At 37.6% G+C, this 12,963-nt stretch overlaps 1 protein-coding gene across 1 annotated transcript in view; it reads right to left on the reverse strand.

The window, feature by feature from the left end:
- LOC131638859 (glycine cleavage system H protein 2, mitochondrial-like) overlaps positions 1–12,638 on the reverse strand; it is a 28,045-nt gene extending 15,407 nt beyond the window's left edge. The window contains exons 1-3 of the mRNA XM_058909403.1: positions 12,462–12,638; positions 12,261–12,370; positions 10,990–11,007 (exon numbers count right to left, since the gene is read on the reverse strand). Coding sequence (XP_058765386.1) covers positions 10,990–11,007; positions 12,261–12,339 — 97 coding nt within the window. The 5' untranslated portion in view covers positions 12,340–12,370; positions 12,462–12,638. The remainder of the gene's footprint in view (positions 1–10,989; positions 11,008–12,260; positions 12,371–12,461) is intronic.
- Positions 12,639–12,963: the final 325 nt, after the last annotated feature.

Below are 12,963 nucleotides of genomic sequence, written 5' to 3' on the forward strand. Positions count from 1 at the left end.
AGAACTCATTTGTTCTCATGCTCAAGATCAATGGCTGAGTATCTCTCTCCAACGACGATAAAGTGTTTATTCGTTTTTTTTTTTTTAAAAATGTTTTCCCTTTAAGCGGAACTACATTAGCTCTGACTTCTCCATTGCACCAAGGAGGTATGTAGGCACAAAGCTTAACGCTTTGCCGAGCTTATTTTAAAAATAAAACAAACCCTTTTTTAGCACACACGACACAGATTTTCAAAAAGGTTCCTATGGAATACCACAGATATGAGGGGTGCTTAAAACCTTCCCCTCATATAATCAACACCCGAACCTGAGTTCTCTTTCTTGTTTTAAAAACAAAACTTTGGGTTTTTTGTTCTTTTCCCTTTTCCTTTGAAAAAATAAAGCGCGGTGGCGATTTCAAACGAAATATTGATTCGAGTCAATCCTATGGCTTCGATATCAGATTTTCCCCGCTACAGAAAAATGGCGACTTCACTGGGGATCCAGTTTTAAGTGTGTTAAGCCTATTTTTGTTTATCTGTGTGTTTTATTTGTATATATTGTTGTGTGATTTGTTTGTTTATTTTCTGTTTTTTCTTTTTGGTGCTCGATGGTTCCTCTGTGATGAGATAAAGTTCTAACCCGGACTTTGGTGAGTAACTTGAGATAGGAGGTGGTAAGACCAATAGTCGCATGTCAGGAGCAATCCTTACCATGTGCGTCATATGGTGGAACCCCAATCAGTGGAGGCCTCATGGAAGGTAGTAGATGTTGTTACGAACCATCGTAAGAACGCTATTACTTTCAATAGTGAGTGTCCGTAGAAGCTGAATGGCCTAGAACCTTTTAACCCATCTAAGCCTTTTTAGGATGTAGTGCAGAAACAAGATCAAGTACCAATTTGAGCTTGTTGTCATGCGATACTACGCTCAGACGAGGTCTTTTTAGGCATATTATTGGCGCCCATTTGCAATTGTGCGTGCCGGTAGTATCCGATAGAAGATTGAAAACTATGGGAACCTTTGTAGAACCCGATCGGCAGGTACAAAATTCCCTAGATCATACCTTTTGGGATGGTTGGACCCATGGCTCCATGCTCGTAACGTCGAACCTTTGAACTATGATCTTATGTGACCTTGCATGCTCTTGGTTGTGGTTGATGCATAAACCATGCATTCATGCATCCATGAAAACTCTTTTTCTTTTGATTTTCAAGGAACTTAGAGGTCTTTCCTTGTAAACATCATAAGTTTCATCAAACTCAATGGATCTTGGGTGTTGATGGGGTGAAAATTCTAATCCACCAAAATGGATGATTGATTTTGATGATAACTTAATCAAAGCTTTAGTCCAATGTTGAGTGTTTACAAGTTAATATCTTAAGTTCCTTGAAACTCAAAAATAAAAAACAAAAAAACAAATCATCTGCATTGCATGCATCATTCTGCATTTGGTTCTGCTTTCTAAAGGAATTCTCCAGAGCCTTATTTCCTTTCTCCTGGTATCATCAGTACAACACTCTTGCTAAGAAGAAATGGAAAGCATCAAACAAGAGATTCTTGAACTCCGTGAAGAGGTGGTTACTTTGAAGGCTGGTATGGAGCATCTGACTGCTCTGGTTGAGGCTTTAGTTGCTGCCCAAGTCAATCCTTCTATGATGGAAGAAAGGATGGCAAAGGTCTTTCTTGAAACTCTGAACTCATCCTTTCCTAAGGGGATAGTAGTCCGTACACCTACTGACTCCCATGGAGAGGTGGATATGAATGCGCTTCTAGAAAATGATGTCCAAAAGGAGTGTTTGCTTGAAGAAGGTAACTCAGTTGGTAGTGTGAAGAAGTTTGATAATGACTTTTCAAAAAAGAGAATCAGGGGAGGAAACGATCATCATCAACATCAGCATGTTTCCTATGTCATTCATGTATCCAATTCAGTTCATGCAATTCCAGATTATCAGCAGAGTACTCGTCAACAAGCTCTTCCACCGAACGAGCAAAATCAATCTCAAAAGGGGAATTTTGATCCCATCCCCATGACTTACACAGAATTGTACCCTGCTTTGATTCGTAAGAATTTGGTTCAGACAAGGTCACCACCTCCAATTCCAGAGGAGATTCCATGGTGGTACAATGCTGATGTTACTTGCGATTTTCATCAGGATGCTTCCAGACACAGTTTAGAAGATTGTTGGGCTCTAAAGGTTGAAGTTCAAAGATTGACTCGTGCTGGTATTTTGTCTTTCCGAGACATTGGCCCTAATGTTCAAAACAATCCCTTGCCAAAGCATGAATGAAGATCTATTAGTGGCAGCCCTGAAGTTCGAAAGATGTTTCCTTCAGTACAAACCCAGATGGAGAGAGTTTTCTCAGTTTTTGGTATTCTTACTAAATTCCATTTGTAATATTTCTTGTTTTTCAATGCATTGTTTGCATGTAGAAACTTGTTTGTTTTTGAATGTTAATGCTAATGCAATGATAATGTTTGTCTTGAAGTAATCCATTCGTTTCACTCATGTTTATTTGTTTTTATGCATTATGATACCAATTACTTTTGCCAAACTCTTGCTTATGCAAAGATTGGAAGGAGGATGATGATCTGAAAATGCAAAATTTCTGGTTGTATGCTTTTGAATAAAACCCTGCTGATGATGTACAGGCATTGTTTCAAATTCCCAAACACTGGAGATATAAGGAAGATAATCCCTTGTTAACCCCTTTGAGCCTTGAAGTAGGAGTTTCTTTTCTGAACGAAAAAACCCTAATTTTTAACCTGGGGCAGGGTAGTGTTCAGTTGATTTGACCGAGTGTTCATATTTCAAAAAGGATTGTGCATCTAAGAGTCGAATACGTCATATCCACATCAAAGGATGGATCCTGGGAAACCACAATGGTTATTCCCCGCGCATCAAAAGGCTGGAAAATGTGAAACCACAATGGTTATCCTCCATCCGCCAAAGAAATGAGGCAGTCACAACCCTCTCAACAAGTCAAGACAAAGTCAATGTCACACGATTTGTTCAAATCAAAAGAATAAAAAGGAAAGAAAAAAGAAAGAAGAAAAAAGCTCGCTAAGTCAAAAACTTGAAAACAAGTGACTTAGGCAAAAGTTAGAGCATCCCGCTGGACGACCAATTCAAAAGAATCAGTCCAGGAAAAAGTTAGGGAAATAAATAAATAATAAAAAAAAGAAAAGAGTGAAAAGTGAAAAGAAAGGACTACAAAGCAAAAGTCCTCAAAAATGAACAAATCTGTGTGAATACAAAAACGAAGACAAAAAGAGGTGACTGCTACTCCCAAGAAAGTTTCATTGGATCTTTAATGGCACAAAATCCTTTTGAGAGATGAATAGTCATGTTGAGTTGACTGAACATAGGACTGGAGAACATCACGAAGTTGGGATGGGCTAAATAAACTTTGAGCCTAAAAATCTTTTTTTCTAAAAACCGTGAACCAGGCCACGTTACAACCCTCAAAAGTCCTAATTGAAGCAGGGTTTATTTCGAAAGCATACTTAAACAAGAAAGCGTTCCTGACTCCTATCGGTTATGCTGAAAACTTGTGTTGGTATCATATGCATAAAAAACAAAAAAAAAATCAATGTCATTTCTTAACCAGTGTTTCATTCACAAGGTTTTGCGACATCTTTTTGAAACTTCAAGACTTACATAATTGTTGCATTTTCATTATCATTCTCAGAATAAACACTTTTCTGCTTGTAAACATTTGTTTGACATCCAGGAAGTTTACATCTGATCATCAGTAGAAAACTAAAACATTGCCAGGGGCATGTTGTTTTCCCAGTATAATGCTTTTACAAGTTTGATTACCATCATGGGGCAAAGCTCGAAGACTTTGTCGAGTAAAAGAATGTGCCAAGTTTAGTCAACCTAGGGCAGCTACGTCGAGATTTGACAAATCTCCAAAAATCTGTTGATCTGGGGCAGATTATTCCAAGTTTTCATGATGCCAAGGATCTCTATGAACCTTTTTGAGGTAGTTTCCTTTCATAGACTATGTAGTCCGGGGCAAGTTGTGAATCAGAAGTTAGCTTGATCACCTCATTAGCTTGAAGTACAAAGGTTGTTGCCATGATTAGTCTAGAGTATGTCACTCTCTACCAAGAAGTTTTGAGACAACGGTTGACTGTTGGGTTTTCTTTCTCACCTTGTGTTGAGTTTTGAACTAAAATCCCCCGCATGTTAACTTGTTTGCTTTGATGTTAACTTCTTAGTTCCTCTGCAAGTTTGGAATGGTGATTTTCTCCAAAGAAATTTTCTCTGATTCCCCATAATAGAGCTTGATGTGTTGTCCAATCTTTTTGATAAGAAGAAGATGATCTGTAAATTCCTTGCAGAGATTGATAATCCCCACTGAGTTTGGTCCTCGTGGAAGAATTTTGCTTCGGTGTTCCTCCTCAGCTCACTTGTCAGGATGGAATTAATCCCCAGTTGAGTTTATTCCTCAAGGGGCAAAGCTTTGTTTGGCCGTTTCTATCCAGTTTGTTCTTGGAGTTGAACTTTGGCCTATTGCAATACTATTTTGAACCTCTCTAGGCTGGGAAACCTAGATTGAGGAGGCATTTATTTTGCACCTCTTAAGGATTATGCTTTCCTCAACAATGGAAAATTCATTTGTGATTGATGTTCTTATCAGATATTGAAAGGCTTATTTCCCGGAAGTGTTGTCATTGCACTCCGTTGGAATTTGTACTTGAAAGCAAGGGGCAGGTTCTGTCCTTAGCATGTTTTGTTGACAACAAATGCAAGCCTATTTATTTGAGCAAGTTTGTATGTCTCCACATATTAATCTTATCTTCCAATCAAGTGATAATCTCTCATACTTTATGAACTTCTTGATTCCAAGTGGAAGAAGCTCAGCAAATAGTAAGTCTCTTCAGTGTAAGTGACAGTTTGCATCCAAATGGAAGAAGCTCGGCAAATGGTAAGTCCCTTCATCAGAAGTGACAGTTTGCATCCAGTTCCTTTTCTCAAGCCATGTCCTTGATTAAAGAAGAAGTTGATCCCTATTCTTAGCGGCAGCTTACTATTCTCAGTAGCTCATCGTCAACTATTGAGGCGGTAATTCAATTTTCTCCCACCTTCAACTATTGAGTTGGTAGCTCACCTTCAGTGGAACGTTGGTGTATCTTGTTATCTTCATCGTCAGTGGTACAGTGGTATATCTCTTCACACCTTCAGTGGAACGTTGGTATGTGTTATCGACAGTGGTACGTCGATGAATTATCTCTTTTTATATCAATAGTGGTACGGTGGTATATCTCTTCATACCTTCAGTGGAATGTTGGTATGTGTTATCGTCAGTGGTACAGCGATACATCTCTTTCATCGTAAGTGGTACGTCGATGAATTATCTCTTTTTATATCATCAGTGGTACGGTGGTATATCTCTTCATACCTTCAGTGGAACGTTGGTATGTGTTATCGTCAGTGGTACGGCGGTACATTTCTTTCATCGTCAGTGGTACGTCGATGAATTATCTCTCTTTATATCATCAGTGGTACGGTGGTATATCTCTTCATACCTTCAGTGGAACGTTGGTATGTGTTATCATTAGTGGTACGGCGATACATCTCTTTCTACCTCCAGTGGGACGTTGGTAGTTCACCTTCAGTGGAACGTTGGTGTATTTTGTTATCTTCATCGTCAGTGGTACGTCGATGTATTTTTCTTCAATACCTTCAGTGGAACGTTGGTATGTGTTATCGTTAGTGGTACGGCGATACATCTCTTTCTACCTCCAGTGGGACGTTGGTAGTTCACCTTCAGTGGAACGTTGGTGTATTTTGTTATCTTCATCTTCAGTAGTACGTCGATGTAGTTTTCTTCAATACCTTCAGTGGAACGTTGGTATGTGTTATCGTTAGTGGTACGGCGATACATCTCTTTCTACCTCCAGTGGGACGTTGGTAGTTCACCTTCAGTGGAACGTTGGTGTATTTTGTTATCTTCATCGTCAGTGGTACGTCGATGTATTTTTCTTCAATACCTTCAGTGGAACGTTGGTATGTGTTATCGTTAGTGGTACGGCGATACATCTCTTTCTACCTCCAGTGGGACGTTGGTAGTTCACCTTCAGTGGAACGTTGGTGTATTTTGTTATCTTCATCGTCAGTGGTACGTCGATGTATTTTCTCTTTAATACCTTCAGTGGAACGTTGGTATGTGTTATCGTTAGTGGTACGGCGATACATCTCTTTCTACCTCCAGTGGGACGTTGGTAGTTCACCTTCAGTGGAACGTTGGTGTATTTTGTTATCTTCATCGTCAGTGGTACGTCGATGTATTTTTCTCTTTAATACCTTCAGTGGAACGTTGGTATGTGTTATCGTTAGTGGTACGGCGATACATCTCTTTCTACCTCCAGTGGGACGTTGGTAGTTCACCTTCAGTGGAACGTTGGTGTATTTTGTTATCTTCATCGTCAGTGGTACGTCGATGTATTTTTCTTCAATACCTTCAGTGGAACGTTGGTATGTGTTATCGTTAGTGGTACGGCGATACATCTCTTTCTACCTCCAGTGGGACGTTGGTAGTTCACCTTCAGTGGAACGTTGGTGTATTTTGTTATCTTCATCTTCAGTAGTACGTCGATGTAGTTTTCTTCAATACCTTCAGTGGAACGTTGGTATGTGTTATCGTTAGTGGTACGGCGATACATCTCTTTCTACCTCCAGTGGGACGTTGGTAGTTCACCTTTAGTGGAACGTTGGTGTATTTTGTTATCTTCATCGTCAGTGGTACGTCGATGTATTTTTCTTCAATACCTTCAGTGGAACGTTGGTATGTGTTATCGTTAGTGGTACGGCGATACATCTCTTTCTACCTCCAGTGGGACGTTGGTAGTTCACCTTCAGTGGAACGTTGGTGTATTTTGTTATCTTCATCGTCAGTGGTACGTCGATGTATTTTCTCTTTAATACCTTCAGTGGAACGTTGGTATGTGTTATCGTTAGTGGTACGGCGATACATCTCTTTCTACCTCCAGTGGGACGTTGGTAGTTCACCTTCAGTGGAACGTTGGTGTATTTTGTTATCTTCATCGTCAGTGGTACGTCGATGTATTTTCTCTTCAATACCTTCAGTGGAACGTTGGTATGTGTTATCGTTAGTGGCAAGGCGATACATCTCTTTCTACCTCCAGTGGGACGTTGGTAGTTCACCTTCAGTGGAACGTGGGTGTATTTTGTTATCTTCATCGTCAGTGGTACGTCGATGCATTTCTATTCATATCATCAGTGGAACGATGGTGTGTTCTCTGTTAACGAAGGATAGGTATTCTGATTCCCCAGTGAAAGAGGATGCATCTTTCTCATCCCCAGTGAAAGAGGATGTCCCCTTTTCTCACCCTAGTGAAAGGTGATGCTTTAACCTCTCTGGCGCGAAATGTTTTCCCCAGTGAAGTTTCTTTTCCCAGCAAAGTTTCGTCTCTCCAACGGATTCTTATCTTCCCCAGTGGAATTCTTCCCACAAAGACATTTTGTGTTCCCAGTGGATTTCCTTTGCATCCCCAGTGTTGCTATGTTTCATCATCATCATATGCATTCATTAAACCTTTACATTGCATCTTAGGATCAAAAATTTTGTGTTTTATATATTTAAGTCTCTTCAATCTCGTCAAAACGAAGATTTGCAATCATCGTACCTCCGGATCGAAGAAACTTAAATAGGGGAATCTGTCATACCCCAATTTTTGACCCTAAGATCATATATCATTCATATCCCAATCATTAATCAAGAGCTTCACTTGGAAGTTTTGTTTGTGGTGTTGCACTCACCTCATCAATAAGAGGGACCGTCAATCACCAATGATTGTTTATCTTGTATGCATATTATACTAACCCAAATACCAAAAATATTGCTTTGTTTCTTTGTAGGCTTTTGTTTTGTAGGTACCAAGCCAAGACATGCAATAAACAAGGCATTTTCCACATTTTGGACTGATGAAATCGATTTCCCTCTTGGGTAAATCGATTTCCCTACAGCAATTTTCAACAAAATCACATTCTGGACAGCATGAAATCGATTTCCCTCCTGGGCAAATCGATTTCCCTAGTGTATTTTGCGCCAAATTCTCTTCTGGAACAGAGTGAAATCGATTTCACTCCTGGGGGATATCGATTTCCTTAAGGCGAAATTCAAAAAAAATAGAGAGGGAAGCTTGATTTGATTTTGGTACCTATTTTCTTTGACCATTTTTGTCATTTTACCAATTTTCCACCTCACCAAAATAACCCCTTCATTAAACCCACTTAAATCTCATTTTACCATTTTTTACCATTTAAATTCCACTTAAATACCAATTAAACACAAATTAATTACCAAACACAAAAAGACCAAACTACCACTACTCTTGCTCCAATTCTATAAATAGAGACCTATACTCTCTCATTTCTCAAGCTTTGAGAGCCAAAAAACCCCTTGCAATTTCTCTTCTCATCCCTACCAAATTCACCAAAGCTCTTTGTTCTTTCATAAAGTTTGTGAGTCACACCTTGAACCTCACAAACTTTGAGCTAAACCACCATCCATTTCACTCTTTTTTCTTCATATTGTTGAGAGATCAAGATTTGTGTTGGTGATTCTTGAAGTGGATCTAAGTTTTGTTCAAGAATTGGTAATTTTCATCATCCTTTTTCATCTACCATAATGTGATTCTTTTGTGCTTGTGTGTGATGCATCTTTGATGCTATATTGGTCCTATTTGATGGTGATTTGATGGAAAATTCGTGCTCCAATTGATATGTGATCATAAGGTGTTTGTATGTTTGCTTAAGTCAAGTTTTATGCTTCTTAATGCTGATTTTTTGAAAACTGCACTGAGGAAATCGATTTCCTCCTTAGGGAAATCGATTTCCATTCCGTTTCTGCGCCAGATTTGAAAACCTGCATTAAGGAAATCGATTTCCTCCTTAGGCAAATCGATTTCCCCTAGGACAAAATGTGTTTTTTGCCTTTTTTATGCTTGTTTTGGCTTCCTTCTTCCTCCACTTCATTAATATCATTGGATCTAGGATGTTGATAGGTTTGAAATGACCAAATCCATAATATTAGATGAATGATATTAATGATAGTGTGAGTTGATTATCTTTATGCATTTTATCTTCTTCATCTTCTTTTTTTCTTTTGATCGATGAAAGTCTTAATACTTTGAGAATTCTTATGGATTCTTAGTAAAGACTAGATCGTTACCTATTTTCTTTTCGTGCGGTATTGCTTTCGGAGAATGATCTACATATCATTTCTCTCGCATGCATTAGCACATAAAGTTTTGACCGGCCTCGTTGTAGGGTGATTTCTACATAAATCACTTGGCGATCTACTTAACATAGCGCAACATTTCGTGTCCCGAATAAAAAAAATCAAATATGGAAGAGAATTGTATGCGGTTGATTTAAGACTTATGGAGGTTTATCGTGTAGTCGCTATGATTTTATCAAGCTTCTGATAAATGTCCATTAAATTTAAATCCGAGAACATCCTTCACTCACCATCGATCTTTCTTACTAACTTTGATAACATACTTGACAAGTTTCAAGATGGTTATCTTTAACATCTAACAACTAACTTTAATTTCTGTATTTTATTATACCGCTCTTTATATTTCTCGCTTTATTGCTTTATTTTATCATTTCATCATATTTACATTCCGCTATTTTTCCTTTGTCCATTTGGACGTTTATATTCCGCTATTTTCTCTTTGTCCATTTGGACATATGTTTATGTTTCCGCCATTTTCTCTTTGTCCACTTGGACCATACTTTACTTTTATGCTAAAACACTAATAAAAAACAAAAATCTAAAAAACACATAAGGCTCTCTTTTGGACTATTGGTTACTATCCCTAGCATTTTGGAGACTCGGACTTATGGACTTAGGACCTCTGGACTCTCATTCTGTTATTACTCTGTGATTGTTCTGTCTGTCTGGCATTGGATTGTTGTCTGTTTGTGTATGTAGGTATTTCCTTGAAAGCCCTTGATGGTTAATTCCAAGGCATTGAGATAAGGATTTTACCCAAAAACAGCCGTTACTCTGCCCGATTTTCGTCAGAATTTTAATGTGCTTAATTCAAAGTGGTGCTAAGATAATAAATTCATCTGGATCCCCAAGTGATAATGTTGGTTTAGTATTGATATTCCAAAGGATGGGAAATCTACCTTGACTCATAATGTCAAGTGTTGGCTTCTTCTTCGGTTAGACCGTTTCTCTCCTTAGCTTTTATTTTACGCAATAGGATAGCCTCTTCATCTCCTCCCATTCTTAAATTTTCAAAATCTTCTCCCTTTTTCAAAAAAAACCTTCTTATGTTTGCAATCTTTTCAAAACCTTTTTTTCTTAAAATATCTTTTGCCCTTAGTGGCCTTTTCTTCTTTTCTTCAAAAGTTTAGACACTGTTAATTGTCGAAACGAGTGGTTATACCCCACGATTTTGAAATTGATTGATATAATGAGATCTTTTCCGCATGAGAGAGCTAGTGGCATACTCGTTGATTTCATCCGAGTTGGAGCCCTTCTTTCATTTGCGATGCAAAGAACTCATTTGTTCTCGTGCTCAAGATCAATGGCTGAGTATCTCTCTCCAACGACGATAAAGTGTTTATTCATTTTTTTTTTAAAAAATGTTTTCCCTTTAAGCGGAACTACATTAGCTCTGACTTCTCCATTGCACCGAGGAGGTATGTAGGCACAAAGCTTAACGCTTTGCCGAGCTTATTTTAAAAATAAAACAAACCCTTTTTTAGCACACACGACACAGATTTTTAAAAAGGTTCCTGTGGAATACCACAGATATGAGGGGTGCTTAAAACCTTCCCCTCATATTATCAACACCCGAACCTGAGTTCTCTTTCTTGTTTTAAAAACAAAACTTTGGGTTTTTCGTTCTTTTCCCTTTTCCTTTGAAAAAATAAAGCGCGGTGGCGATTTCAAACGAAATATTGATTCGAGTCAATCCTATGGCTTCGATATCAGATTTCCCCGCTACAATCACCATACTTCATATTGTTCAAAACTGTAATTATAACACAGAAGAGAGTAGCTTCGCTATCACAAAATTAAATAAATTAAGGAACAAGTAAATTATGAATGTTTTAGGAACCTAAGATATAATTAAGCATGATTTCTCATTTGTATCTTTATAAAAACCAAAAGCGTGCATTAAATAATTTTATTTGCACTAAATGAATTAAGGGTAAATAGTTATATATAGGTTCAACCATTCAAGCTCAGAACCTCAAATTCAAAATATTGATAGCATGCACTTACTTGAACTTGATACCATTGCTTGCTTCATTATTGTAGTCCATCTCCTGCATTCAAGCCCGTATTCAATTTGAATTTCTAGGATATTTAATTCTAAAAGATCATGTATAAAACTAATTGGTTGAAGATCTTATTTTCTCAAAAATCAGTAAACAATTTTTTTAAGAATTCAATAGTTGAATAGTAAGAAATTGAGTAAGAATAAGAGAGGGAACACTTTCTGAATAAATATGGATTCTGCTATTTCAGAATCAATTAACAAACTAATTTGCATCAGTTAATCACATCGCTAGGCAAATAACAAACAAACTTTTGCTCCAACAAGCACCTACACTTTAAGCCAGTAGTTTAAAGAACAAACCCATGCTTACTCAAAGCATATAATAAAAATCTCAGCAAGCAACATACACATATCATGTAAAGGCGTTCAATCCTCTCTATTACAGCACTAAAAAGATGTGGCTGAGCTTCATCATTTTCCTCAACCTCAGCAGGTTGTCCCTAAGAAAGATGAGCATAGACTTTGTAATAATAGTGAAACATTATACCGCACAAAAAGCTCATGTGAGATACTGGCTACTAAACCTTACATTACATGTTTCTCAAATATTGAAGACTCTAAAATCACACTCAAAGATGGTCAAGTTGTATCACCTAATCTAAATATACAACTAATCTCAGAAAATGTTCAATTATCAAGTTCTCAATGCTCATAGATGCAAATGTGCATTGAAGAACATATTTTAATACTCTTACTAGTTTATGTTACATCTATGGAACGAGAATAACACAAAAATAACAACATCTATTAAGTTAAACAGATAATTAAAAAACAAACACCGATCAAAACAATAATAAATAATATCAAATCGAAGAACATGAATCGAAATCTACAATCTACAGATTGTATCCAAAACTTGCAAAATGAAATGCCATGATACGATCTTAAGTGAATTACGAAAAACAAATGAAAGAAGAAGGTGACAGAATGAGATTACATACCATAAGAGAAGCTTTTGTGAAAGACAGAGATCCTGAGGTATGATGCAGCTCTTGAAGCCCATAACTGCCGGCAAGCCATCTTTCTCTGTGATGTGAATAACGAGAGCGGTCTATCAATAAATAATTTTAAAGTTAATTTAGCTCTTAGTTATAAAATAGATAGATGAGAAACAAGCTTGAGTATTGAGAAGAAGTTAATACCTGTTACTATAGAGAACAGATCCGAAATTGAAGGCATTTCACAAATGAAGGGATTCTCGAGTAAGAATGGCAACAAGTAATGTCCTGGTTAGAAGACCTTAAATTGGTCGATTTGCCAAAAGTTAATGCAGATACGGTTGGATTCTGAACATCTTGTGAGCCTTCAACATCTTCATAAAATACACAATTGCAATTGTCCAAGCTTTTCACGTCATTGCCTTTGTTCTTGAGGCTTCCTTTGAGAACCTGTTTTGTAAAAAAAGAAGAGAACATTTAGGTCATGGCAAGAACATTAGGTTCTAAAGAGCTTGTTTATGCAATTGAAAATGGAGTTTCATCCAACTCACTCCTCATGAGCTCAAGTACTGAACCTAACCACTCAGTCCATTCCCACTCCCTAACTTTTCTCTGGCTTCACACGTACAAGTTGTGGTTCCTTTCACTGTATAATTGACCCGACAACACAGAGAACATGGAAATTTTTTTCATTTGCAACAAATAA

Source organism: Vicia villosa, unplaced genomic scaffold (genome assembly GCF_029867415.1).
Source record: "Vicia villosa cultivar HV-30 ecotype Madison, WI unplaced genomic scaffold, Vvil1.0 ctg.002453F_1_1, whole genome shotgun sequence".
Classification (NCBI taxonomy): Eukaryota; Viridiplantae; Streptophyta; class Magnoliopsida; order Fabales; family Fabaceae; genus Vicia; species Vicia villosa.